This window comes from Panthera onca, chromosome B4 (assembly GCF_046562875.1).
Source record: "Panthera onca isolate mPanOnc1 chromosome B4, mPanOnc1 haplotype 2, whole genome shotgun sequence".
NCBI classification, from domain to species: Eukaryota; Metazoa; Chordata; class Mammalia; order Carnivora; family Felidae; genus Panthera; species Panthera onca.
Window position 1 is genome coordinate 134186790 of NC_138345.1, and position 25400 is coordinate 134212189.

At 56.1% G+C, this 25400-nt stretch overlaps 2 protein-coding genes across 4 annotated transcripts in view; one reads left to right on the plus strand and one right to left on the minus strand.

Annotated features, from left to right (window-relative positions):
• Nucleotides 1-10732, plus strand: part of ACO2 (aconitase 2) — a 56671-nt gene extending 45939 nt beyond the window's left edge. For both annotated transcript variants that reach the window (XM_060656232.3, XM_060656233.3), the window contains 13 exons: nt 138-288; nt 1520-1624; nt 2607-2698; nt 3712-3817; nt 4989-5146; nt 5371-5444; nt 5912-6023; nt 7073-7195; nt 7437-7592; nt 8530-8721; nt 9162-9294; nt 9767-9888; nt 10285-10732. In XM_060656232.3, coding sequence (XP_060512215.1) covers nt 138-288; nt 1520-1624; nt 2607-2698; nt 3712-3817; nt 4989-5146; nt 5371-5444; nt 5912-6023; nt 7073-7195; nt 7437-7592; nt 8530-8721; nt 9162-9294; nt 9767-9888; nt 10285-10422 — 1662 coding nt within the window. In that variant the 3' untranslated portion in view covers nt 10423-10732. The remainder of the gene's footprint in view (nt 1-137; nt 289-1519; nt 1625-2606; nt 2699-3711; nt 3818-4988; nt 5147-5370; nt 5445-5911; nt 6024-7072; nt 7196-7436; nt 7593-8529; nt 8722-9161; nt 9295-9766; nt 9889-10284) is intronic.
• Nucleotides 10733-11869: 1137 nt separating this feature from the next.
• On the minus strand, nt 11870-24351 carry POLR3H (RNA polymerase III subunit H). Of its 2 annotated transcripts, none has more exons than XM_060656247.3 (7): nt 24282-24351; nt 23862-23991; nt 21154-21250; nt 15327-15413; nt 14831-14894; nt 13142-13343; nt 11870-12165 (listed from the first exon to the last, which is right to left on the minus strand). In XM_060656247.3, the coding sequence occupies exons 2-7, from the start codon at nt 23970-23972 to the stop codon at nt 12112-12114; spliced, it is 615 nt and encodes a 204-aa protein (XP_060512230.1). In that variant the 5' UTR covers nt 23973-23991; nt 24282-24351; the 3' UTR covers nt 11870-12111. The 2 variants fall into 2 exon arrangements, with proteins under 2 accessions (XP_060512230.1, XP_060512229.1); XM_060656246.3 differs by having other exon boundaries at nt 23862-24156; nt 24282-24300.
• Nucleotides 24352-25400: the final 1049 nt, after the last annotated feature.

The window sequence follows — 25400 nt, forward strand, 5'->3', positions numbered from 1 at the left end:
TTCAGACTCCAGTCTCTTTGGGGGAGAGCCAGGGGTAAATAAGCAGAAATGGGAATCCCAGCAGGCAGATGCTTTGGCTTCCTGGTTGGAGCATGGTACACGGCGCCTGTAATTGCTGTCTCGCCCCTCCTGTTCAGGTGATTGGTGTGAAGCTGACGGGCTCCCTCTCTGGCTGGACCTCCCCCAAAGACGTGATCCTAAAGGTGGCGGGTATCCTTACAGTGAAAGGTGGCACGGGCGCCATCGTGGAGTACCACGGGCCCGGCGTGGACTCCATCTCCTGCACCGGTGAGGAGGGCGGCCATGTGACGCGCCCCGCGGCCTGTGTTGGGCCTGATGGGGCCGGTAGTTGATCCGTGGAAGCAGTGAATGGCCTTCCCCTGAGTATCCATCCCGTTTGGGGACGTGATGGACACCTAGAGGTGGGGGGGGGATTAGCCTAGGTTCCTCTAGTCTAAGAGATGGTGGCCTCTTCCGGGGGGGTGGGCGGGTACCTCCCTGTGGCCACGCAGAGTTAGGGACCAAGCCAACCCCGCCTGCCCTGGCACTGCGCTGCCTTGGGTGATCCAGAAAGGGAATCCCAGAGAGAATGGAGGTGGTGGTGGAATGGGGAGCCAGAGCCAGGGCTTCATTCACAGAGCAGCCCCGTCCCCACATCTTCCTTGGAGCCTCACTCACTTTACTTGGATTAGATTTATCACCTACGAGGCTCTAAGACCAAGTAGGAGCGGGCCCCTTCTACTCATCACTCCGGGTGACCTGGCCTCAATGCCTGGGCCCTCAGGAATGCAGGGAGACTTGGAACAAGCCTTATGGATGGTCCAGCCCAGACTTCCCCCGGTGCCTGCCTCAGCTCCACAGCAGCCCCACGGGGCTCCTGTTCAGCTGCCCTTGCACCCCTCCAGAGACCAGGGCTCACTCTTACAGGTAGTGCTTATTACCATTGGACAGCTCAGTTCCGAAGTTGATAACAAGCCTGGTCCCATGTCCCAGCAACCCCATGAAACAGGATATCTGTAAGTCTCACCCGTTCTGCGTGAGGCTCTGTGGTCGGGACAGTGCACTTCATTCCAGTCTTATTGCTGGAAAACCTGAGACCCAGAAACACTTCCACACAGCACCGTGGTGTGACTGAAAGAGAGCAGGTCCGGGCGCTAGGCAGGTGGGCCTAGACCTGAATGCCAGCACCTGCATTTGCTTTATGGCATGACTTTGGACCTCTTTGAGCCAGTTCCCTCACCTGCAAGATGGGCACAGTAATGGCGAGGCAGTCTGGCCAGGATAGCCAGGCCCAGAACTAGAACTCAGCTGGCAGGGGCTGAATTTTGTGTTTTCTTTGGCCCTGGTTTTAACTGTGGGTCATGGGGAACGAGTCTGCCTGCTGCCACTAGATGGCTGCGTGAGCGAGGGAAGAAGTGACCCCAGCTCCCTGGCGTGAAGATGTGTGTGCACACCCGATAGGTGTATGGGGCTCGTGTCCAGCTGCTCGGCCAGCTTCACCAGCTCTGTTTCTCTTCAGGCATGGCGACAATCTGCAACATGGGCGCAGAGATCGGGGCCACCACGTCAGTGTTCCCTTACAACCACAGGATGAAGAAGTACCTGAGCAAGACAGGCCGGGAGGGTGAGCTGGCAGGGGCAGGGCGGTCTGCAGAGCAGTCGTATTGCATGGAGACCCTTGAGCTACACCTTTCCCTTTAGGGCAGGGGTCTTTAATCTCAAGTTTCTAGATTGGCTTTAGAGGCCCTGAGAAGCCCCCAGAGGGGTATGAAGTTATATGTGTTATTGTTTCTGAGTAGCGTGTCTGCAACTCCAACAGCTTGTCAAAGGGCCTGGCATCTAAGTTTGAGATCCCCCTGCCTTGAGATTGGAGTTTAGTTTCACCTGAAAGGAGGGCCAGGTCTGGGGTCTTTTGGTCTGGTCCCTGGTGCCCCCTACAGGAAGCTCCAGAAATGACAGGGATCTGTTCATGATTCCTTTCTGGGAGAAGGAAAAAAACATCTGGAACCAGAACCATTCCCAGCCTCCCCCCCCCCCCCCCCATTTGCCTGAGGTTCTAGCTTGACTTCTTTGAAGCTCAGAGGAAGAAATAGAGCCTGTGGGAGGGATTGTTGGATCCTCTGAAGGGAGATGAGCAAGGGTAATTGGTGGAAGCAGAGGCCAGGCAGGGGTCATGGGGAGAGCTTGTCCAATTGTGTCCAAGTGCTGAGCACATGAAGTCCTACCTGGAAGTCCTGTCCCTCTCTTTCATTATCAAGTAACTTCTTCAAAACTCAACACTTCTCATCTCTAGGAAGCCTTCCTTGACTTTGAACCTTGGTTGGTGCTTCTGTGTCCCTATGTGTCTCTGTTGTATCATATCATACCAGTTCATTGATAGCTCCTTCATTAGATTGCATGCTCCTTGAGAGCAGGGACTGTGTGTCCTGTGCTGTTTTCATTGTTCCTTTGTTTGCTTAGTCAGTGTCCAGGGCCCAGTTTAACAGGTGCCAAGTAACTGGCTTGGATGGATGGATGGGTGGGTGGGTGGGTAGTCAGTCAGTTGGTCTGTCTCATGACCATTTCCTGTTCCACATGGTTTAATCTTCTTCCCTTATTGATTTCAGACATTGCCAAACTAGCTGATGAATATAAGGATCACTTGGTACCCGACCCTGGCTGCCATTATGACCAACTAATTGAAATTAACCTCAATGAGGTGAGGAAGGGAGGGGAGACCAAGGAATTTCTGAGGCTGGGGTGTTCAAGCCTCATCTGGGACCCCTAGTGGGCCCTGTCTGCACACCCAGGAGGGTGTGGGGGCCTTTGGTTCCCCAGTGCCCCTGCACACTGCTGCCCAAATCAGGCTGTGGTTGGCAGGAGATGTGGCTGTGGCTGGTGATTCAGAAACTGGCTCAGTTTGCCTCCACCTCACCATTAGCTGAAGCCATGATTTTGCCCTGGAGTTTTGTCAGAGTGCTAGAGGTCAAGGCCCGAGATTCCCAGGCCTGTGCAGGGTTTGGCACCCTGAGACCTGCAGGCCAGAGTGAGCATCTGGAAGGCCAGGGGAAAGGCAGACTGGAGGAACGGAAGCAGCCAAGTAGAGTGGTTGAGGGTTTAGCCCTGAAGCCCGTCTCCATGAATTTAAGTCCTAATTCCTGACTCTGCCACCTAATCCTGTGACCCTGAACAAGTTACTCAACCTCTGTGGGCCCTACTTTTATCATGTGTAAAATCTCAGGTGGCCATGGAATTGAATGCGCCAATTCACATAGTCCTAATTGGGAACGTTTATTGAGAGCTGTGTGTGCCAGGCACTTTGCTAAACGTTTGCATTTTTTGGTAAGTATTATCACAAAGCACCTGGCTTGAAGTCTGTTTTTGTCATAAGGTTACACAAGCATCACACTGTAGGGGATAATGGACTTACGAAGTTGACCTCCTTGATTTATTCCATGCCTTTGCCATCTCCTAGCTCTGTGACCTTGAGCAAGGCATGCCATCGCCTTCATTGGCAGAATGGAGATAATACCAGCTTCACGGGGTTGGAGGGATCCTGGAGCTGGTGCATGTATAGAGCTCGCTGCTCGGGTGTTTCCTGGGTTGAGTTTTTGAGCTGTAAGTCGGCCTTCCGGGTCCTCGACTTGGTTGAGTGGGAGTCAGGCAGCCTCTGAAGAACAGAGGCTGCCCACACTGCAAGATTTGTTCTCTCCCCTTTCTCTGTTTCTTCAGCTGAAGCCGCACATCAATGGGCCCTTCACCCCCGACCTGGCTCACCCTGTGGCAGAGGTCGGCACTGTGGCAGAGAAGGAAGGATGGCCTCTGGACATCCGAGTGGGTGAGTCCCTTCCATCCTGTGGGTTTAACAGGCCTCTGGGCCGGTGGGTTACCATTGTGCTTACCACAGAGCGCTTCCTAAAGGTACCAGGCACTTTTTGAAATAGTTGGTTTCTTCTTTATGGGTTTTAAAAAAAATTACCTTTTCTTGGTATAAAAGAAACACATGCTCATTGTAGAGCATATTGACAGACAAAACGAATTTTAAAGACTCCTAGTCTTAACCCCCAACCAGAAACCAGCTCAGAAGCTCCTTGAGGTATACCGTTTCCATGTGTGTGTACATACTGACGTGTGTCTGTTTTTGCTTTGCAAACATTTCATCATCCCAACCTTGTTGCCTGATTTCACTTTACGTGCTTTACATGGAAGATACACTAGCATGTTGGGATGACGGGCACCTGCTCTTGTCACAGTACAGTGTGACCGGAGCATGGACCCCGAAGCCAGGTGGCCTTGCTTTGAATGAGCTTCCGGTGCTACATCGTTGGGTGACTCTGAGCAAGTTTCTTGACCTACCTGTGCCTTGGTCCCTTGTCTGGAAAATGAGGGTGATACCGTATTTCCCCGTTAATGTTGTTGAGAGAGGTGAGGAGTTAATGTGTGCAAAGAACTTTCTTCGGTGTCTGGCACAGAATAAGTGCCGTGTAATTTGTTCGCCCTTAGCAGATTAAGTACATTTTTTAAAACTTTGGTGATTTAATTGGAAATAAATTGCTGAACTGGTAAGAGAGATTGTTTTGATATCTGTAAACAATATGTGATGTCATCCAGTCTTTACTGACTTTTTGAATAACCATCATAGACTTTTAAAAAATAATTCTTTTTCTTCCTGATTATAAAGCATTTAAAAAACAGAGAATACTTGAAAGTAGAAGAAAATTAGCATCTCTTGTAAGCCCTCATCCAGCCGTGGTCACTGTTAATATTCTGGAGTGAGCCCTCTGACTCAGTGTTCATGTCACTTCACTGGCACCTCATCTTCCCTTGAGTGGCTGGGCCACAACACAGCCTGTCCTTTATATTAGACAGTTGGATTGCTTCCAGGTTGTCTCCGTTTAGGATAGCCCCAGCCCAGCACAGTTGGTGAACTCTTGACCAAGTCTGGATACTTGAGGTCAGGTGGAGACCTCTGATCTTGACCCCTGGCCTCACTATCCACAATGCACCAGGTCTGATCGGCAGCTGCACCAACTCCAGCTATGAGGACATGGGGCGCTCGGCAGCCGTGGCCAAGCAGGCACTGGCCCATGGACTTAAGTGCAAGTCCCAATTCACCATCACACCGGGCTCTGAGCAGATCCGTGCCACCATTGAGCGGGATGGCTATGTGAGTGCCCGTACCCCCTGCCCCTGGGTCCCCCTCCCCACTGCTGAGCAGCGTGGCTTCGGGCAGGACAGGCCACAGCCCTGTTAGCCTGGGCGGGTACAGGTGCCCCGCAGCTGCCCCGGGGTTCGGATACAGCTCTTCAGCACTCAGGCTGCCCAGCCAGCCTTTCCCGTCAGCCGTTAGCCTGCCCCTGACAGTTCCCCGTCCTGCTCTCTCCTCTGCAGGCACAAATCCTAAGGGAAGTAGGCGGCATCGTCCTGGCCAATGCTTGTGGCCCCTGCATTGGCCAGTGGGACAGGTGAGAGGCGCACCTTTGTTAAGACAACCCCTTGTGTCCTGGGGTCCGAGTCCCAGATGCTGAAGGGAAACATTACTGGGTGGAGAAAAGAGACTCAGGCCTCTAGCTTCAGGGGCTATTGCACACTAGGAGACTTTTCTAGGCAGGACTAGAAGGCTGGTCTGGAAGCAAGAGGAAGAGCCCTGCCACGAGACTGACTGGCCACCTGGCTGAAGCCAGATGCAGCCAGGAGCCCGGATGGAAGCATTTGAAAGGCAATGGCCCCAGGTCAGGAAACTCAGGCCTTGGTCTGGGCTCTCCCTGTCTTAGGTGTGGTCTCAGGCAAACCGCCACGATCTCCCAGGTTCCCTCCTGCTCTGTATGCATGAGTCCCAGGGAGAAGGTGACTATTCCAGGGTCTTTTCATTTCCCCTCCTGTGTCATAAGGCAGGCAGACACGCTTAATCCTGTCTCTTCTGACCTGGCAGAAAGGACATCAAGAAGGGGGAGAAGAACACAATCGTCACCTCCTACAACAGGAACTTCACAGGCCGCAATGATGCAAACCCTGAGACCCATGCCTTCGTCACGTCCCCAGAGGTGAGACTGTGCAGCCCAGCCATAGCCTGGGACTGCCTCTGGGGACCTACCCCTGGCTGGTCAGTGGGGAAAATGGAGCCTGCAACAAGGCGTCTGACCCTGTGGGGCTGCCGAGGGAGGGTTGGTATCACAGAGCAAGAGGTTGTCTGGGCGCAAACCAAGAGCCATAGGCCCCAAGCATCCTGCTCCCTCAGTGCTCCCTGCCTGGCCCCCTCAGGTCTCAGAAGCTCCAAGTGCTTGCTTGGCCCAGTTATGGTCATAAGCAGGAGCCTGGAATGACTGCCCAGGACCAACGCCTGCCCTGCCTCTTCCTGGCCAAATGGGTTTGTCCGAATCACTTTCCTTCTCTGTGCCCCGGGGTCCTGTCACCATTCCATGAGCAAGTCTAGAAAGCACTTGCACTGTCTTCAAGCTGGGAAGGTGGCCTCTTGTTATGACGAACATCAACTGAGCCGAGTGCTCCCGGCCTCAGCCATTGTCTGAGCACAGCCAGTGAGTGTTCCAGAAATACTTTTGCTTGCTAAAAATGAGTGCAAAGGTGGTGCCTTCCATTGTTTCAGCTTCCCCCCCCCCCTTTTTAATGTTAAATTATTTTTGAGAAAAAGAGACCGAGTGTAAGAGGGGGAAAGGCAGAGAGAGAGGGAGACACGGAATCCGAAGCAGGCTCCAGGCTCTGAGCTGTCAGCACAGAACCTGACGTGGGGCTCGAACTCACAAACCGTGAGATCATGACCGGAGCTGAAACCGGACACTTAACTGAGCCACCCAGGTGCCCCTTCAGCTGCCCATTTAGGAACATTTTTGTCACAGCATCGTTTCTGTGCCAGGGCTCATGCCCCTGAGGGGAGAGACTATCCCTGAGGAGGGTGCTGAGGTCCAGGCCCAGTAGCCCACATTCTGTTGCAGTTTTGGCCTCTGTCGGGGGGACTTGACTGTGGAGATCTTAGATATACATGGGCTCCATTCTCAGTTTATGTCTGGGCTCCCGCTAGGGTGGGGGATGGGAGTGGTGTTTGGTACTAAGCAGCAGTGGGCCACCTCTATTACAGATTGTCACAGCCCTGGCCATTGCGGGCACCCTCAAGTTCAACCCAGAGACCGACTTCCTGACAGGCAAGGATGGCAAGAAATTCAAGCTGGAGGCCCCAGATGCAGACGAGCTTCCCCAAGCGGTGAGCAGGCACTGCCACCTGGTGCTGTTAGCCGCCGTAGGCCTGCCTCGGGCCCCTGCCGGTTGCTCTGTGGCCAAGACACTCCTTCCCAGCATGCCAGCATCCTGGGCAGGCAGGATGGCACAGTTAGCAAGAATGAGGCAGCTCTGTGCACTGGAGGGGAAGGTGTGGGGCCTACGAGAGCCTGTCTGCTTGAGGACGGAGAATTAGGCACCCAGCACGTCCCTGCCTCCTCCTGCAGGAGTTTGACCCTGGGCAGGACACCTACCAGCACCCTCCCAAGGACAGCAGCGGGCAGCGAGTGGACGTGAGCCCCACCAGCCAGCGCCTGCAGCTCCTGGAGCCTTTTGACAAGTGGGATGGCAAAGACCTGGAGGACCTGCAAATCCTCATCAAGGTCAGCGACATGGGGCAGGGATCGGGGGAGAACAGCCCCAGCCTGGCAGGGGCCCTCCCCTTGGCAGCAGGCAGGGCTGTGAAATCACGTGTTCTCCCTGGGCCCCAGGGAGGAAGGTCAGGACTAGGGTGGGGGCAGGGAGAGAGAGAGGTGTGGCTGCGGAGAGAGGAGCCGGGGCATCCACAGTTCCGTGTCTCCTTCTCCACTGCCCCGTGCCAGGCCGAGCTGGATCTGGCCAGCTGTGTCCAGGGCTCGCAGCCATCGGCTGCAGCTGGTGAGGGCCACCTCTGGCAGCCACGGGCAGTGGATGCAGCAAGAAGGGCACATGTGACCTTGCACAGCAGGTCTCCACACCTCTAGCTTGACCTGGTAGGCTCCAAAAGCCATCGACTCCTCAGTTCCCACACTTGGGCATCAGTTGGTATGGCCTGTGTTTGGGAGCTGGGCAGACACAAGGCTTCATGGTGTGGCTAGAGGCCTTAGGCCCGTGTCAGACATGAATTCGTCCTGTTTACTAAGAGTCTCCAGGCAGTGACACAGCCAGTATTAAGCCCACATGATAGATAAAACTGGTCACCAGCCAGGAGCAGGACACATCCTCGGGCTCCTGTGTGTCCAGCATGAGGTCAGTAGTTTTTTCCAGCCTGGGCATCTGAAGGGTGAGTAAGCAGACATTCCTGTCCTGCCTGTCCAGCTTCTGTCCCTGTGAGTGCCCTATCCTGGACAAGCCCCTGAGCAGCACAGGGCCTTTGAGGGGTGGGTGACAGTCTTGCCTGAGCCCCATGGACAAAGTGTGGCAGCACCAGGGCTGCAGACCCGCTGTTCTTGTCCCCCTTCCCGGGTCCAGCCGCCGGCCTCTAGGAGGGCTTCTCCCTTCATCCACCTCTCACGCATGCACCATGCCCTGACCTTAGTCCTCTCTTGTCCCCCACCCAAGGTCAAAGGGAAGTGTACCACTGACCACATCTCCGCTGCCGGCCCCTGGCTCAAGTTCCGTGGGCACCTGGACAACATCTCCAATAATCTGCTCATTGGTGCCATCAACGTTGAAAATGGCAAGGCCAACTCCGTGCGCAATGCTGTCACCCAGGAGTTTGGCCCTGTCCCTGACACTGCCCGCTACTACAAGGTGGGTCCCAGTCCGTAGGGGCAGGGGTGGGGGTGCAGGGAAGGGGGGTACTCTCCAGGACTCCACACCAATAGCTCTGCAGTTGAAGGACGCCCTGGTGCCATGGGGCGGTCCTGTGTCATTCTCACCATATACGCCTGCTCTGGGCTCCAATTCCATACCGTGGCCTTCCCCCAAAAGCCCGCCTCTATGCTGGGCACTGATGGGTAGGTCGCGCCACCTCCCCAGGCCCCTTGCAGATAGCCAGGGCCTGTGTCTGGTCACCTCTGTCCCCTCAGGGCCTGGTCTGGGCCTAATTCACCTCTGATTTCACCAGCCCTTCCTTGGGGAACAGGTAAGGAGGGGCCTCTCTAGCCTCTTGGCCTCTGAGCTTCAGGAAGCCCAGGGGCAGCAGCAAGGGACCACTGTCTTCCTCTCCCTCATACCCTCCTCACTGACAGAAACATGGTATCCGGTGGGTAGTGATCGGAGACGAGAACTACGGGGAGGGCTCGAGCCGGGAGCACGCAGCACTGGAGCCTCGCCACCTTGGGGGCCGGGCCATCATCACCAAGAGCTTTGCCAGGATCCATGGTAAGCTGGAGCCTGGGGTCTAGCCACGCCTGCTTCCCCTACTGGCAGCCCAAGGTCACCCAACCTGCTGGTGGCTGAGTCGGGCCTGGAGCCACATGCCAGGTTACCCAGCCGTGTCCCCGGCTCCTGTTTTCCACCATAGTCTCTCCCCCTTCTGAGTTGAGAGTGATGCCCACAGCTTCCCATCACGGGAAGCCCCAGTCTTGCTTCCAAACTTGCAGACCTAAGCACTTGAAATCCAGGGCACACGGTCAGAGGATTTTTCTGATTGTGAATGTCAGGAAGGCCAAGACACAAACCAGCACACCCGCAGAAGGTTCTCGAAGGACCCCAGATGGCAAGACTAGGGGCCTCTCCCAGAGCTGTCACTGGGCTTAGAAAAGGAAGCTCTCTTGGCTGCTGAGGTTCCCTGTGCAGAGGAACGGAGACTGGCTCTGCCATCTGTGGATTGAGTGTGTCCTCTGCCTTCTAGAAACCAACCTGAAGAAGCAGGGCCTGCTGCCCCTCACCTTTGCTGACCCAGCCGACTACAATAAGATTCACCCTGTGGACAAGCTGACCATCCAGGGCCTGAAAGACTTCGCTCCTGGCAAGGTCAGGGAGCCAGGGAAGGAGGGTGGGCTGGGGACAGCCACTTTGCTTTCCCTCCTTCTATGCCCACTTCTGACCCCCCTTTTTCCTCCCATGAGCCTTTGTTCCAGCTGGTAGGGCCCTTAAATTCTCCAAGCACCCCCTCCCCCGCCCCCCAAAGGAAGTGCCTCCTCAGAGACGAGGGTGGAACCAGCTCAGGCCTCACTCATTAGCTCAGGCTTGGCAGGGCTCGCTAGGCCCCGCGAGTTCTACCATCGGGTCTGACCACAGCCACCCCAGCTCAGACCTGGCCTAGACCTCGGTTTGCCTGCCGGTCCACTCTGGGGGCACCCTACCTTTCTGACCCTCCGGCAGAATCGAGGGTCATGTTCCTAAGAGCCACTCCCCCTCCTCTTACAGCCCCTGAAATGCATCATCAAGCATCCCAACGGGACTCAGGAGACCATCCTCCTGAACCACACCTTCAATGAGACCCAGATCGAGTGGTTCCGCGCCGGCAGCGCCCTGAACAGGATGAAGGAGCTGCAGCAGCAGTAAGGTCCAGCCACGCCACCTGTCTGCCTCCTCTTGGACCCCGCTCCGGGGTCCCCGGTGCAGTCGGTGCGTCATCAGAACTGGATCTGCCCCCAGCCGGCCTTGGCTTCCTGCTCCAAGATGGTGTGGTCAGGCCTCCCGCCGTCCCTTCCCTCAGCCGGCCGAGGGACACACAGGTGGGTGGGTGAGCGGGGGGAGGGCTCTTAAAAGAATGTTCCAGCCCCCTGCCTTCCCGTTTTTAGTCTGATTCAGATCTTGAACAACTCCATGCAACTGTATTTATTTTTGAAGACAAGACTCCCATCTAAAGTTATTTCTCCCGCCTCATCATTTCACTGGTGGCTGAAAGATTTTAAAGAAACTTTCGCTCTCGTGAGGAAAAGAATACAGACTCGGTGACTGTTCCGGTGTGTGAGTGGTGGTGTCCGGATCGTCCCCAACTCCAGGGCTCGGGCTGGGTCTGCATGGCCAGTCGGCAGAGGCTCCCGCTAGCCACGCCATGGCACACCTGCCACTGCGGTGGAGGACACACGGGGCGGGAACTCGCGCTGCTTCTCAGCCCCGCCTCCCTGCCCTGATCCACTTCCACCCACAGCACGGCCTCCCCCACCTCCCCGTGTGCCAGGAGCCTCCGCTTCCCCTGGGCGTAGAGTCAGCCCTGCAGACACGCCGAGGCGGGGCACAGCCCCCCTTCTTAGAGGCCACACAGCTGGTCCACTACGTGCTCTGTCCCCTCCCTGCCCCTCAGCCCCAGGTGGCAGCGGGCACCGTTCCGCGGCTGCTGCTGTCCCTGGGGTGACGTCCACCAGCAGTACCTCCGCCTCCACGCTCGGTGCCTGTGTGAGCTGAAAGACCAGAGCAGGAGGCAGGCCCCGCGGAGGTCCCTTCCTCAGCACGAGACTTGCCCGACAGAAACACGGCACCCAGTGGGTGCCGTCAAACAAGCGTGCGGTTTGTGTACGAGGGAGTGACGGGGCAGGGGGGACCTGCCAAAGCCATTTGGCTGAGTAAATGGTGTGGTGTCCGCCCTCGTCCAGGATCTGGCATCACCAGCTGACCCACAGGGTGTTCCTGGCGCGGCCAGGGTCTGGAAGTGACAGCTGTACCTCTGGTGGGAGGGACGACATGGCTGGTCGCCAGCCCTGACCTTGGGCCAGCTAAGCCCAGGCCCCCACCTTCCAAATGCTGGTGGGAAAGAAGATGGTCGTCCCTGAAAGGTCAAGACTCCGACCAACAGCTGGCAGCTGCCCCAGGCCAGCCTCTCTTGGTGACCTTAGGAGCCACGGGGCTAGGCCGGCCCAGAGCCCATGAGGCCAATGATCTCTCACCACCACGTCCTGCCATCAGGGGGAGTTCTTCTCCAGCAGCCATCCGGGGAGAGGAAGGACATGCTGTCCCAGCTGTGGCAACGCGGTGACCTTAGATCACGGAGACAAGGGCGGCTCCTCCCTGACTGATGCTGCCCTTATTTATTAAATGTCTTTGCTGTCACCAAGAGGCAGAAGTCCACAGGAACAGTGACTTCAGGGTAGCTCCAGGAACAGGGCCAGGATGGCGAGGGAGGGGACAGTCCGGTGGGGCACACACTCTGCTCCTCGGCACCTGCAGAAGCTGCTGTTGTTTCCATGGCCAGCGGCACCTCCTTCTCCGGACTGCGGGGTGGGGGTGGGGGTCTGTCGTCCAGCCCCAGGGCTAGCTGCTGGTCCACCAGGAGAGGAGGCCCAGGCCTGGCTCGCTAATGGATCCCTGCCAGGGGTAGACAGAGAACAGGCACATGTCCACCTCAAGGGCTTGAACCAACACAGGAGGCAAAGGGGCCCTTCCTTCCGGGCGCCTGGCACCGGCAGAGGGAACGGTGGTGACACACCCGCACACTGGCCGGGGGATGGGGAAACCCAGGAGCCACACCAGCGCCCCCAGCTGCCGTACAGGAACACAGCCCGTGCGCACCCTTCCTGCCCCAGGGCCTCGGCTCAGTCAGGTACCCTTCCTTGCGCCAGGCCTGCCCAAACACGGGCACCGGCAGGCCAGTCCCGGACATGCGCTGAGTCCTGCCAGAAAGTCCCAGCCTCCAAATACACGCAGAGGGGATGGCCTTGACAGAGAACGGCTACCCCCGAGCAAACAACCTGCAGCATACGTTAGACCAGAAAAGCCCCCTAGCAGGCCCCCGAAACGTGTCCCGCTTTGTCCTGCATCACAGTCTCACCCCATGAGGGAAGACGACAACCCAAATCAGATTTGGCTGGTCGCAGCTCCCCTGCCACCTCACGTCCGTACAGGGTCTGGTACAGGCACAGCCCTGACTGAGGGTCACCCATCCCTGACGCCCCACCTTTGGTTCACTCCCAAACCCCTTCCCTGGTGTCTCTTTCCCTTGGCCTCGTCTTGCTGGGCAGCCTTGTCACCCAACTTGGGCCCTGTCCCTCCTGCAGTCAGGAGCCTGACCCCCGACCCCCCCCCCCCCCCCCCCCGACAGCCTCAGCAGCTTCGTCACCTCATGAGTGTTATGCCCTGGCCTGTGACCTGCGAAACAGGCTCCCCAGGGAGAAGCGACCGCCTAAGAACCAAACAGGGACCCGCACCCTGATCTGCAGGGAGAGGGGTTCGAGGCGGTGAACCCGGGGCGAACGCCCTCAGAAGTGGCTCCCCCGCCACCCCACCGCCTGGGTTGTCCCCGCACCATCCCCGCCGTTCTGGCAGCGGCGTCAGGACATCTCACCACAAGCGTGTACGGAGCCTCCTTCTTTGGCAGCTCCTCACTGGAAGAGGTGGCCTCTGCCGAGCCGGGCCCCGTGGGGGACGTGTCCACAAAGCTCTCGTCCACCACCCGGAAGCGGATCTCCTCGCCGGTGTCCATGTACAAGTCGTGCGCTCCTTCCTCCGTCTCGTACTCCCACACCCACACCTGCTCTGCCTCGTCGCTGGGCGGGGTGCAGGGTCAAGGCAACAACCAGGCATGGGGGAGCCTGAGGGTGGGGGTGGGGGTTCCTCCCACAATACCCGCCCCCAGGAAGATCCAATCCCAGAAGGAGATCACCGTGGCTGGGAAGTCCAGGAAAAGCAAGCCCACACCACGTGCAGAAGGCAAGGTTGGGCCCGCCCCGGGCCCCACAGTGAGGAGCAGGCACGCTGGGGTACCAGGGCCCTGGCTGGGAACACACATCCTCAGGGCAGGAAGGAGGCTCAAGGGCAGAGCGGGTCCCCCGTCTCTTGAGGCAGGAAGGACGAGGGCCTCTCGCTGCCTGGGGTCCTCTCCCTGCCTGGGTGTCCTCTCGGTCCAACTGCCAAGTTCAGACCTCGGCTCCGCCAGCTGTGACCGGGGCCCGGCCCAAGCTCTGTGCCTCAGGTCCCCATCTGTAAAACAGGAATTGAGCAAGGCCTGCCCTCACAGGGCTGTGGTGGAGGTAATGAAGTGCTTTCCCCAGGACCTGCACACTTGGTCCTGGAGTGCTGGCTGGAGCTGTCCTATGCCCTCTGCGCAGTGCGACTCCACACCCCTTCCCAACCATGCCCCGCGACCATGACCAACACACAGCACAAGGACTTTCCCGGTTTTCAGGAGGACAGACGTGGCAGATGGAAGGTCGCGTGCCTGAGGGCCCGTGGCCGGCAAGGGGCCCAGCTGGGCAGGGCCAGGTTTTCCGACAAGCTCTGGAGTCACACACGGACCTTGCCCCTGGCCCGCAGAGGCCCAGGCAGAGCGGATCTGATGAACCATCCGGTGAGGGCAGCACCCCCGAACTCCCTACAAAGCCCAACCCCTCCCTCAGTGCACACCGAGGGGCCACAGCGCCCTCTAGTGGCGATGCTGCAAAGGGTCCTGCCTTAACCCCTCTGTGTCAGGTCCCCCCGCTAGGCACTGTGGACAGAGTCCCGACAAGACGGGGTCCCTTCCGGTGAGCAGTCTCGACGAGGACCCGCAGAAACACCACCTCAGCGCAGCAGGGGAAGGGCTGGGGCAGGGCACTGGGGGAACCCAGCAGAGGCAAACAACCCGTCGCAGGCCCAGGCAGCCGAGCCCTCAAATGTCAGCCAGTGGTATTGTCTGCATACCAGGGGAGGTGAGCCAAGCAGGGCAGACCTTTCCAGGGAGGGAAGCTTTGACATGATCCCGGAGACGACACCCGAAGCAAAGTGAACCGGAAGTGAATAGCATGCCACCTACAGAGCACAACCTACCCAACCAGGCCCAACGGCCCAGACGGAAGCACAGGCGTGTGGACACCATGACCACGGGAAGCACAGGCAGGCCAGTGCTTCCAGAGCACATGTGCAGGCTGGTGGGGGGGGGGGGGGGCAGGGAGGTCAGCAGTATCAGATCACAGGAGCCAGGGCCACCCCAAGGAGCGGGACTGTCCTCTGGAAACACCTGAGCCCCCTGTGACCCGCTTTAACCTTGGGAGGATACAACTTGGCTGGCTGCTGCAGCGACTCTGGGGGGATGAGAATGTCATCGAAGAACCCTAGAGAGACTGGAAGAAACGAAGAAAGTGACAGCATGGGACAGAGGCAGTTGTTGGCATGGAAATCTGAGTGCCTCCCCCACCCCAAAGCCCCACACCTCTGCTGATGCCACTTACACGGCCTGAGCGGCCACCAAAACCCATGGCGGACACCACACACAACGGGGACCAGGAGGCGCCTGGGACCCCAAGTCCCCTCTGCCAGCTCCAGTGCCCAGCCCGAGGTGCTGAGTTAGGGCCTCACAGGGAAGGCCCACAGCTGGCCAAGGTCTTCATGGTTACATGAGCACGATGGGGCTGTGTGTTCCCCTCACCCATGAGCTTTCCTGACCCCTCCCCTGACTGTGTGGCCCAGACAGAAGCTGAAGGGAGGCCTGCTGGCCTGGCCACTTGCCCCAATGCGCTCCCAGGCCTCGTGTGACGAGTCGGGGCCACCGTTACCGTGAACTCCCTCCGGGCTGCAGCCTTTGATCTTGCCGATCAGAATCTCATCCAGGAATGGATGGAACACCACATAGCGAAAATGGACTGGAAATGAAAAAAGGATAAGGATGTCGGTGACGAGCAAGCATGTGAGGGACGGCCGCTCTGGGGCGGCCCAGGCTTTCCAGTGTTGACCCCATTGGCCAGCCTGCTGACCTGGAGGCCCTCTGGCCACCCAGGAGTCTGCTGGGCAGTCCACACCCAGTGCCGCTGGACCCAGCCCCAGCCCCCTGCAAGGCCACAGTGTGGCCCCCATAACAGGCCTACCGCGGCGGCCCTGGAAGTGAGGGCTGGCCCCCAAACCCATTAGACAAGCCCGGATTCTGGGCCATGGGTAACTCCAGAATCAATCCCACCCTTCCTCTAGACTCTCTCCCTTAAATTCTAAAAAGGGCGGAAGTAATTGGCAAAGGAAGCCAGGTTTGGAAACAAGTTCCCCATCTCCCTCTGATTGGAAAGTTTGCCCCAGGCATAGCTCTGACCTGGAACATGATGTTAAAAATGCCCTGAAACTGAGGGGGAGTGGGGGGAGGCAGAGGCAATGACCCAACAGAAATGCCCTCTGTGGGTTCTCAGGCCCTGCCCTAGTGCTCCCCACTCACCAGACCCCCCAGGAAAACATCAGGTAGGGTCTGTGCCCACTATTACCTCATCACTCCTGCCCCTCAAAGCCCCAAAGGGGGTGACCACCACTGGCCTAAACACACCGCCGGAGCTAGAGAATAACCATGAGGCTACTTCCTGCTGGTCACGCCCAGCACAACGCATCCATATCAGCGTCATGCTTCCCCACTGTCAGGATGGAGAAGCAGCTCAGAGGGGCTGGGTAACCTACTCATAGCCACACAGCCGTTCTGCCCTGTTGTGCCACAGAAGACTCCAAGTCCTCCTGGACCACCAGACAGGGCCACAGGGTGGAATCTGCCTTCCTCGGACAGATTTCATCCCCAGACACACGCTTCTGCCACTAGCACCCTCAGCTGCCCGGTCTCCCAACACTGCACTGAGGACAGCAGGGCCTACTGGGCCCCCAGCTCGCTGCCAGGCTGCTTCTCCGTGGCCCCACCAGGCAGGAAGCATGGGAAAAGAAGAGGGGGCAGCCGGTATCCCCTCCCCTCCTTGTGATGAGAGCCTCCTGCTGACCTTGCGGAGAGCAGCTGAGGGCAGCCAAGGGTCACCTAGCCACAGGATGGAAAAACCCTGTCCCCCATCTGACCCAACATTCAGTTCAGTTTAACAAATCCCCACAGAGCCTCTACCAAGTCTGTGCCAGGGCCCGTTTGGGCACTGGGCTTATGGGGGCAGAACTGCATGTGGTCTTGTGCCCAGGGCGCTCCAGTCTGGAACAACTACACCCAAAAGCATATGGTGGCCAACCCAAGTGTCCATCAGCAGATGAATGGATACACAAAATGTAGCCTATCCATATAATGGAATACTTCTCAGTATTAAAAAGCAATGGAGTATTGATACCTGCCATAACGTGGACGAACCCTGAGGACATTACGCTACGTGAAATGCGCCAGTCACAAAAGACCACATACTGTGTGATTCCATTTATGTGAAATGTCCAGAATAGGCAAATCCAGAGGCAGTACATCAGCGGCTGCCAGGGGCTGGGGGAAGGGGGAGAATGAGGAGTGACTGCTGATGGGTATGGGTTTCTTTTTGAGGGGATGAAAATGTTCTGAAATTGTATAGTGGTGATGGTTGCACGGTGTGTGAATATCCTAAGCTTTCAAAGGGTGAATTTTACGATATGTGAATTAGATCTCAATTAAAAAGGAGGCCACAGACCAGCCGGAGGGACAGTGCTCTTTCGAGCCGCCTCCCAAGAGCCCCACCTGAAGTTCCAGGGGTGTTCAGTGGGCAGGCGGGAGGCCTGGAAAGTCAGAAAGAGTGGGTCTGCGGGATCATTGGGAGGAAGACCTGTTGTCAGGTGCAGATTTGGGCTTCTCTCTGTCCCGGGAGAAGCGGGGCTCCCTTGGGGTGCACGTGAGTTTCTGCAAAGGGCAGACACTGTGTGACTCCACTTATATGGGTACCTGGAATACTCAAATTCATAGAGACAAAGTACAGCGGTGGTTTCCGGGGCCTGGAGGAGTGGGGAATGGGGAGTGAATCCTTAATGGGGACAGAGTTTCAGTCTGGGAAGATGAAGAAGTTTGGTGATGGTCGCACAACAACGTGAATGTATTCAGTGCCACTGAACCGTGCACTAAAAATAGTTCAAACGGTCAATTTTATGTTATATGTATTTTATCACGACTTTAAAAAAAAGAAAAAGAAAAGAAAACAGAACAAAGCAAATGGTGGCATGAAGTCAGGCTGCTCTGGAGCTCCCAGCGGGACAGGGTGGTGGGGCAGGTCGAGAGAGGCTTCCCCAGGGAGGCCGGGTCCAGTCGGCTTGTGGGACATAGAGAACATGGGACTGGGGCCAGGTAAACGTACCCTAAGTGACAAGAGATGAGGCTAGACAACTGGGGCCAGTGTCACAAATCCCAAAGGCTGACATCTTGTACACACTTACTGTCGAGAGGGAAAGCAACCTGGCCTGGGGAGGAGGAGGAGGGAGAGGAGGAGGGAGATAAGGAGGGAGATGAGGAGGAGGAGGGGGAAGAGGAGGGGGGAGGAAGAAGCAGAAGGCAGTGAGCAAAAGAAGAGTCCTCCAGAGGCTCCAGGGTGGCTCAGCCGGTTATGCGTCCAACTCTTGATTTCAGCTCAGGTCATGATCTCATGGTCTGTGGGTTCGATCCCTGAGTCCGGCTCTGCACGGACAGCGAGGAGCCCGCCTGGGATCCTCTCCCTCTTTCTCTCTCAGGATTTAAAAAAAAAAAAAAAAAAAAAAAGAGTCCTCAAAGCAAAGGCTGAGGCCTCCTTCAGCACACCTGGCCACAGCCCAGGGGGAGGTAGTGGCGGGGGGGGGGGGGGGGGGGGGGAGCAGCAGAAATGGGGCAAGTCGAGAACCAGCCTTAAAGCATGGCAACCAATCCCCACCATAAAATGCCACCCTGCACGATGCCTGGCGGACCACAAGAAGCTTTATAGCTGCGAGTGTTAATCCATTTACATATGAGGAAGCCCAAGCCAAGAGAAGTGGAGAGATGCGTGCCCAAGGAATGCAGGGGAGAGAGGGGTCAGAGCCAGAATTCAAATCCAGGTCCCTGTGACATGCCTAGCCCAGTGCCCTAATCCTCACACCTCATTCCCAAAGAACCAGGGGGTCCAGGGTGAACTGGGGGTGGGGGATGATGAAAACCCAAAGTGGAAATCTTACACTAAGTGGCGGAAACAACAAAACGAAAGAACAGAATTTCCTCAATTTTAACTTTCTTTCTCCCAGTTTTCCTTCAAGTTCTGGTGGCTCTTACCACCTGGACCACCAGCTAAAGGCAGAAACTGGGCTCAGCTTAAGGGCATCCTTCTTTTTAAACAGAGGCCCCTGGTTTTGTTTCATATCACCGTCTTATTTTTCTGCTAAATGCTTCTAGTCGGTACAGATGCAGCCCGTTTCTTAGGGCTGCCCACAGAGCAGTTAACATCTCTGTGAACTAATGAAGTCTCTGGATCCCAGACAGCATCAGGCAGCCTCATGGCACCTTCTAGAATGCTCGACACCTCTGTGCCCAGAGGCTGACCAGGATGGGCTAGGGCAGGGCTCCTCACACAGGGCCTGGTGGGAGAATCGCCTGGCTACTTGCTAAAACAGCCTGCAGGCTCTCCCCCAGAGACTGTGATTCAGCAGGTCTGAGCCGCACGCAGACACTGAGTAGCCCCGAACCACCTCAGCGGCCCCCTTGCCCTCTGCTTCTGATTTGGTGGGGTCCAGGGAGGAGAGTGAAGAATGCCCCACTCCCTCTCTGAGAGCTGTAGCCAACGTGACCCTCCCTGTACACCTCCAGGTCTGGTAACCAACCCTCCCTTCCTAGGGTGCGTGCCCCTTTGCCATGTGACTCTGGCTCCTCCCAGCAAGAGGTGGCGGCTATTTTTCCATCCCCTGACGCCAGCCTCGGCCATGTGACCTGCTCTGGCCAATGGGATAGAAGCAGACACTGAAAAGTGGCTGGTGCATGGGGGCTCCAGCTGCCCTATGGTGCCCAGTGTCCCCTGAGCAAAAATGAGACCACAGGCAGCAGAGATGAGCCATCCCTCCCCACCAACTAGCCTGCCAGCCGCCAGTCACATGAGGCCGCCCTACACCCTACTGGCCAAGCCAGTCCAGAAGAACCAAGGTCCTGTCCTACGATCTTTGCACATATTAAGTCAGTAGAATCATCACATCAGTACTGTAATATAAAATCTACTGTTAACTGCATTCTATTGGCAAGGAAGCAGAGGCACAGAAGTTATATATTCTGCACAGGAGACATAGCAAATAAGTGGCAGAGATGGAATTCAAATGCAGAGGCCACGCTTAACCATTATGTCCATAGTGCCCGTCAAAAGTCCCCCACCCTCAACCAGCCTCCTCCCCAGGAAACAGATGCACTCCCCTCTGCTCGCCACACCTTTTTTTTTAAATTTTTTTTTAATGTTTTTATTTATTTTTGAGACAGAGAGACAGAGCATGAGCAGGGGAGGGGCAGAGAGAGAGGGAGACACAGAATCTGAAGCAGGCTCCAGGCTCTGAGCTGTCAGCACAGAGCCCGATGCGGGGCTCGAACTCAGACTGCGAGATCATGACCTGAGCTGAAGTCGGATGCTTAACTGACTGAGCCACCCAGGCATCCCTCCACACTTTTTTTTTTAAAAAAACTCTTAAAATTTTATTTATTTTTGCTTTATTTTTTTTTAATGTTTATTTTTGAAAGACTGAGCAGGAGTGGGGGAGGGGCCCAGAGAGAGGGAGACACAGAATCCGAAGCAGGCTCCAGGCTCCGAGCTGTCAGCACAGAGCCCGATGAGGGGCTCAAACTCACAAACTCTGAGACCATGACCTCAACCAAAGTCAGACGCTTCACCAACTGAGCCACACAGGCGGCCCTATTTATTTACTTTTGAGAGACAGAGAGCGAGAGCGAGCAAGGGGCAGGGAGAGAGGGAAAGGGAGGGAATCCCACAAAGTGGAGAGGGAGAGAGAGGGAGAGAGAGGGAGAGAGAGGGAGAGAGAGGGAGAGAGAGGGAGAGAGAGGGAGAGAGAGGGAGAGAGAGGGAGAGAGAGGGAGAGAGAGGGAGAGAGAGAGAAGGAGAGAGAGTGTGGAGCCCTGAGCGGGGCTCTAGCTCACCCGATGTGGGGCTTGAACTCACAGACTGTGAGATCATGACCTGAGTCGAGGCCGGATGTTTAACTGATTAAGCCACCCAGGTGCCTCTGAAGAGTTTATTTTTAAGTCATCTTTAAGCCCAACATGGGTCTCGAACTCACAACACCGAGATCAAGAGCTGCACAGTCTACTGACCGAGCCAGCCAGGCACCTCTGCTCTCCACACTTTTAACCCAGCGATGACTACTCCAAGTGTCCTCATCTCTGTCTGGCCACCCTCCACCAGACTGAGCAGCTAGAGGGCCAGGCAGAGCGGAGCTCAGTAATAAACAAGACCAAAGGGGGCACAGACACACAGCCACAATCTCAGAGCCAGAGAGGCCTCAAGAATCGCCTGTGCTCCGTTTCTTATAGATGAGGACACCAAGGCCCAGACAGGGGAGGATTCTGCCCACTGTCACCCAGTCAATTCCTGGCAGAGTCAGGACTAGGCCTCAGGTCTCCCAATCCCTAGACCAGGACTCCCACAGCCAAACCCCAAACCCCAAGAAACCCAACACCGAGGAGGAAAGGGCACCCACCTTTGGTGTGTGACGCGCCGTCTCCTGGGAACACGTAGGCGTCCTCCAGCTTAGTGATGTCAAACAGGCAGATGCAGAGCCCCACGTTGTACACGACCTGTGTGCATCCACATCCACACACACACACACACAGTGACCCAGAGGCCCAGCTCCCCAGCATTCTCTCCTGAGACCCTCCCCACCCAGGGCGGGTAGGATTATCCCCATTTTACAGCCAGCAAGGAGTCGAGGCACGGTGTGAGGTAACCATGGGTAAGGAGCCTCAGAAGAATGTGGAGCTCTGGAAAGAGCAGGGCCTTTGGTGGCAAGGCAGATCAAGGTCACAGTGACAGTTCCACCACCCACTGTGTGACCTCCAAGGTCACTTCTCCGAGCCTCAGTTTCCCCCATCTGCAAAAATGAACCTACCAGGCTGCAGGCTCGTTAAATAAGGAGACATATGGATGTGAAGCCCCTGTGCCAGTGCCTGGCTCACATGCTGGAAATAATAACAGTCAACCCACAGATCACTATTATTGCCAGTGAGGAACACTGGGAGGGGACCCTGGTCAAACCTACACTTCCCAAAGTCTCCAGGTCTATACTAGAGCTCAGAGTGAGTGTCAGAGTCCTGGTTAATCCCCATTCTGCTCACAAAGTATCAGACATACACCAGTGGCCACAGGGACTGAGGCACGGCCAAGGCCCTGAGACTGGGCAGAGAGCATCCCATGCCCCCATCCCCACCCCATGGTGCTTCAAACCACTGAACCCCTTTGGTGTCAGCTTATCTGCCACCAGCGTCATCACCTCCCAGTTAGAGACCCTGAAGGACTGTTCAAGGATTACCAAGAAGCTCAGAGAGCTCAGAGTCCTGGCCAGACCTCACCACAATGAGGCATACAGTCTGGCCGGCTTTGGCAGCACAAGATCTGTGCCCTTGGCTGGACCGTGGACCTCTTTGTGCAGCCTCCGCTCAAATGACTCAAATACAGCGGCACCTGGGTGGCTCAGTCGGTTAAGCGGCCGACTTCGGCTCAGGTCATGATCTCGCGGTCTGTGAGTTCGAGCCCCGCGTCGGGCTCTGTGCTGACAGCTCAGAGCCTGGAGCCTGTTTCAGATTCTGTGTCTCCCTCTCTCTGCCCCTTCCCCGTTCATGCTCTGTCTCTCCCTGTCTCAAAAATAAATAAAACGTTTAAAAAAAAAAATTAACAAATGACTCAAATACAGAAGACTTGTCTCAACAGGTCACTGAAGGACTTGTATCCCAAAGGGACTACATTCCCTTCTTGGGCTTTTCGCCCCTCTTCTCTCCATGATGCTCACACTTGGTCCCTCCACAGACCCCCTTGCCTTCTACCTCGCAAAGTAACCACAAGCCATCCACTAAGAACATCATGAGTTCTCTCCACCAACAGCTCCCCAGATCTGTCCACCTCCCTTCTATGACCTCGGCCTCTATCGAAGGGACTGGCCTCCTGTCTAAAGCCAGCCAACCTTCCTCTTGCTGACTCCTCAGCCTATCACCTCCTGCTGTTCTAGGGATGAAGACCAGTACCACCATGATGTCCCTCAGGCTCCGTGTGCCTTGGCTCCTGCCACCTTCCCAGTCTGCCCTCTCCTCTCTCTCCCCCTCTGCCTAGGCCACACCAGGCTCCTCCACGTCATGATGGGTGAAATAGTCCCTCCTGCCACAGGGTCTTTGCACATACCGTTTCCTTTGCCTGCCCAGCTCTTCTCTCTGCCCAGCCCTCTCCCACCCTCAAAAATAATTCCCCTAGTTAGTTCCTCTTCTCAGCATCAGATCTCAGCTCAAACTCAAGTACCACATCCCTAACAAAGCCTCTTTTGTCCCTCATCGTAGGCAGAGTTCTCCTTCATTCCACAGGCTCGCGAGTGCCTGTCCTTCACAGCGTCTACCGCAACTTGTCATCACATACTCAACTGTGGGACCCTCTCATTCATATCTGCTTTTCCCACCACACGACACAGCAGAACCTTGTCCGCTTCATTCATACAATCAACAGACAAATACAGAACATCTACTGTGTGCCAGGCTCCGGCAAAATATGTGGGACGCTGAGGAAAAAGGCAAAAGTCCCTGCCCTCATGCGGAGGGAAAGAAAAACGGTAACCAAGTAAACAAATAAGAAAATAGTGCTGATAAGTGCTAAGAAGGAAAGAGTGATAATGACACAGAGTAACTGAGGGAGGGTTACTACAGAGAAGGCAGTGGGAAGGCCCCGCACTCGGTACTCGCTAGCACTAAGGCATGCAAGCCTGGCACATAAAAGGTGCACAAATACTTTTTCGCAGAAATGAACGGATAAACCTCCTGACAGTGAACTCTAAACCACTGGCCATCTTCACAAAACAACGCATGGTTACGCAGCCACTATGATTTCCATTTTACAAACGGAAACTGAGGCCCGGAGCAGGTAAGTGACCTGCCCAAGACTGCAAAGTAATTTGGCAGTGTAGAGTCCAGCACCCCCCAGTTACAATGACCCTTTTCGATCCCAGTTCCCTTTTTGATCCCCTCTAACATCCCATGTGCAGGTGGATTACCCCCCATCCCAGGTACAGGTGTAGAAACCGAGTTCCGACACGTTAAGCTACCTGCCCAAGGCCAAGGTTTGTCAGGACCAAGTCGAGGCCTGCAGCGGGCAGGTGGGCAGTGCTGGGCCCTCCCGTGCCAAGGCCCGTCCACGGCCCCGTCGGTCCAGTACCTTGTTGGCCAACTTTTTGTTCAGCTCTTCGGCAATGGAGTCGTTGAGCTTCCTCTCAAACTGCCACGGGGGGATCCGCACGGTGTCCACCATCTCCACCAGGACGAACATCCCGGCCCGCGCGGGGGTCCTGGGAATGGGAGCGTCGGTCAAGCACCGGGTGTGGGGCGGTGGGCACTCCCGAACCCCCTCGGTCCCGTCCCAGTTGCTGAGACTCCCCGCTCCCGTCAACCCAGGCCGGCAGTGGGGCGGCGCGGCAGGGCCCCAAGTAACCGGTGTGGGGCGCGCTCAGCCTCTGCAAAGAGAGGAAACTGAGGCTCAGCGGGAGGGACCCTCGCTCCAGTGGGAGGGGTACGAGCGCCCGCCACACGACCCTACCAAACCGCGCCCCCGCCCGAGCCACGCGCCAACGCCACGCACCGCGCTTCCACGCGCTGCCGACTTTGGGCGAGATTCCGAATCCCATCGCTTCCGGAGAACAGACCAATAAGAAGCTTTCGCCCGCCCCCCGACGCGACGCGAGGTGGGGCGGGGCCTCCCCTTCAGCCAGGGAGGAGCAGCCAAAGCTCCGACCGCGTTTGCTGGTTGCTAGGCAACCTCGCTGCGCGTCAGCCTTCTCTCACCTTGGCCTGTGTAGTAATCTCTCCTTGCTGGTCTCAGGCCTAGCTCTGAGCCGCCGCTGCAGCCAGAGGGGTCCTCTCAAGAGGCAGCACGATATGCTTAGGCCCTTCAGTACCCTGGAGGCAGGAGAATTAACTGGAAAGGGGCAGGCAGGACCTTTCTGGGGTGATAGAAATGTTCCGTATCTTCTAAGGGGTGGGTTACACAGGTGTATACAATTGTCAAAACTCATTGAACTCAACAGTTAAGATCTTTGCATGTAATTGTAGGCAGATTACATCTCAACTGAAAAGTGATAATAGATTGGGGCCAAAAAACAACCTCAGTAGCTTCCCACTGAACTAATTAATAAAGTCCAAAACCTTGAGGCGTCTGGCTGGCTCAGTGGGTGGAGCATTGGGCTCTTGAAGTCTAGATCGTGAGTTCAAGCCCCACCTTGGGTATAGAGATTACTTAATTTAAAAAAAAAAAAAAAAAAAAAGTCCAAAAGCTTTATAGTACCTCACAAGACTCTGCAGAATCTTAACCACCACCCACACCTCCAGCCCCCTTTTGTTTTCTTGGCTGCCAAGGGTGCTATCCTCCCTCACCTTCATGTGATAGGTAACTTGGGCTGAGACAGTTCAGTAGCTTGGCCAAGATCATGGGCTGTTAAGTGGTTGAAGAGGGCCCATCTAAACCTCCACACTGCCTCTCAAAGTTGGTGGACTGTGGAAATGTACTGTAGTGTGTTTAAACCAAATAAAAATTTGAGAACTTAAAAAAAGCCTTGGGGTAGATGACAGGCACTCAGAAATGTATGGTGCTTCAATTTGCTGATTTTACACGTGTAGAGATATGAGGCTGTGATACTTAATTTGGCCTCCTCTGCATCCATATTTTTATTTTTAGGTCTGTCTGCCTCTCCTAAGATTTGAG

Bases quoted from the DNA above. Each gene is read 5' to 3' on its own strand.
- POLR3H (XM_060656247.3), bottom strand. From the start codon at position 23,972: ATGTTCGTCCTGGTGGAGATGGTGGACACCGTGCGGATCCCCCCGTGG. The intron at 14,895-15,326 runs GTAACGGTGGCC...CGTTTCTTCCAG, and splicing joins CAGCCCGGAGGGAGTTCACG to TCTCTCTAGGGTTCTTCGAT. The intron at 13,344-14,830 runs GTATCCTCCCAA...CACCCCGCCCAG, and splicing joins CTGCAGCAGCCAGCCAAGTT to CGACGAGGCAGAGCAGGTGT.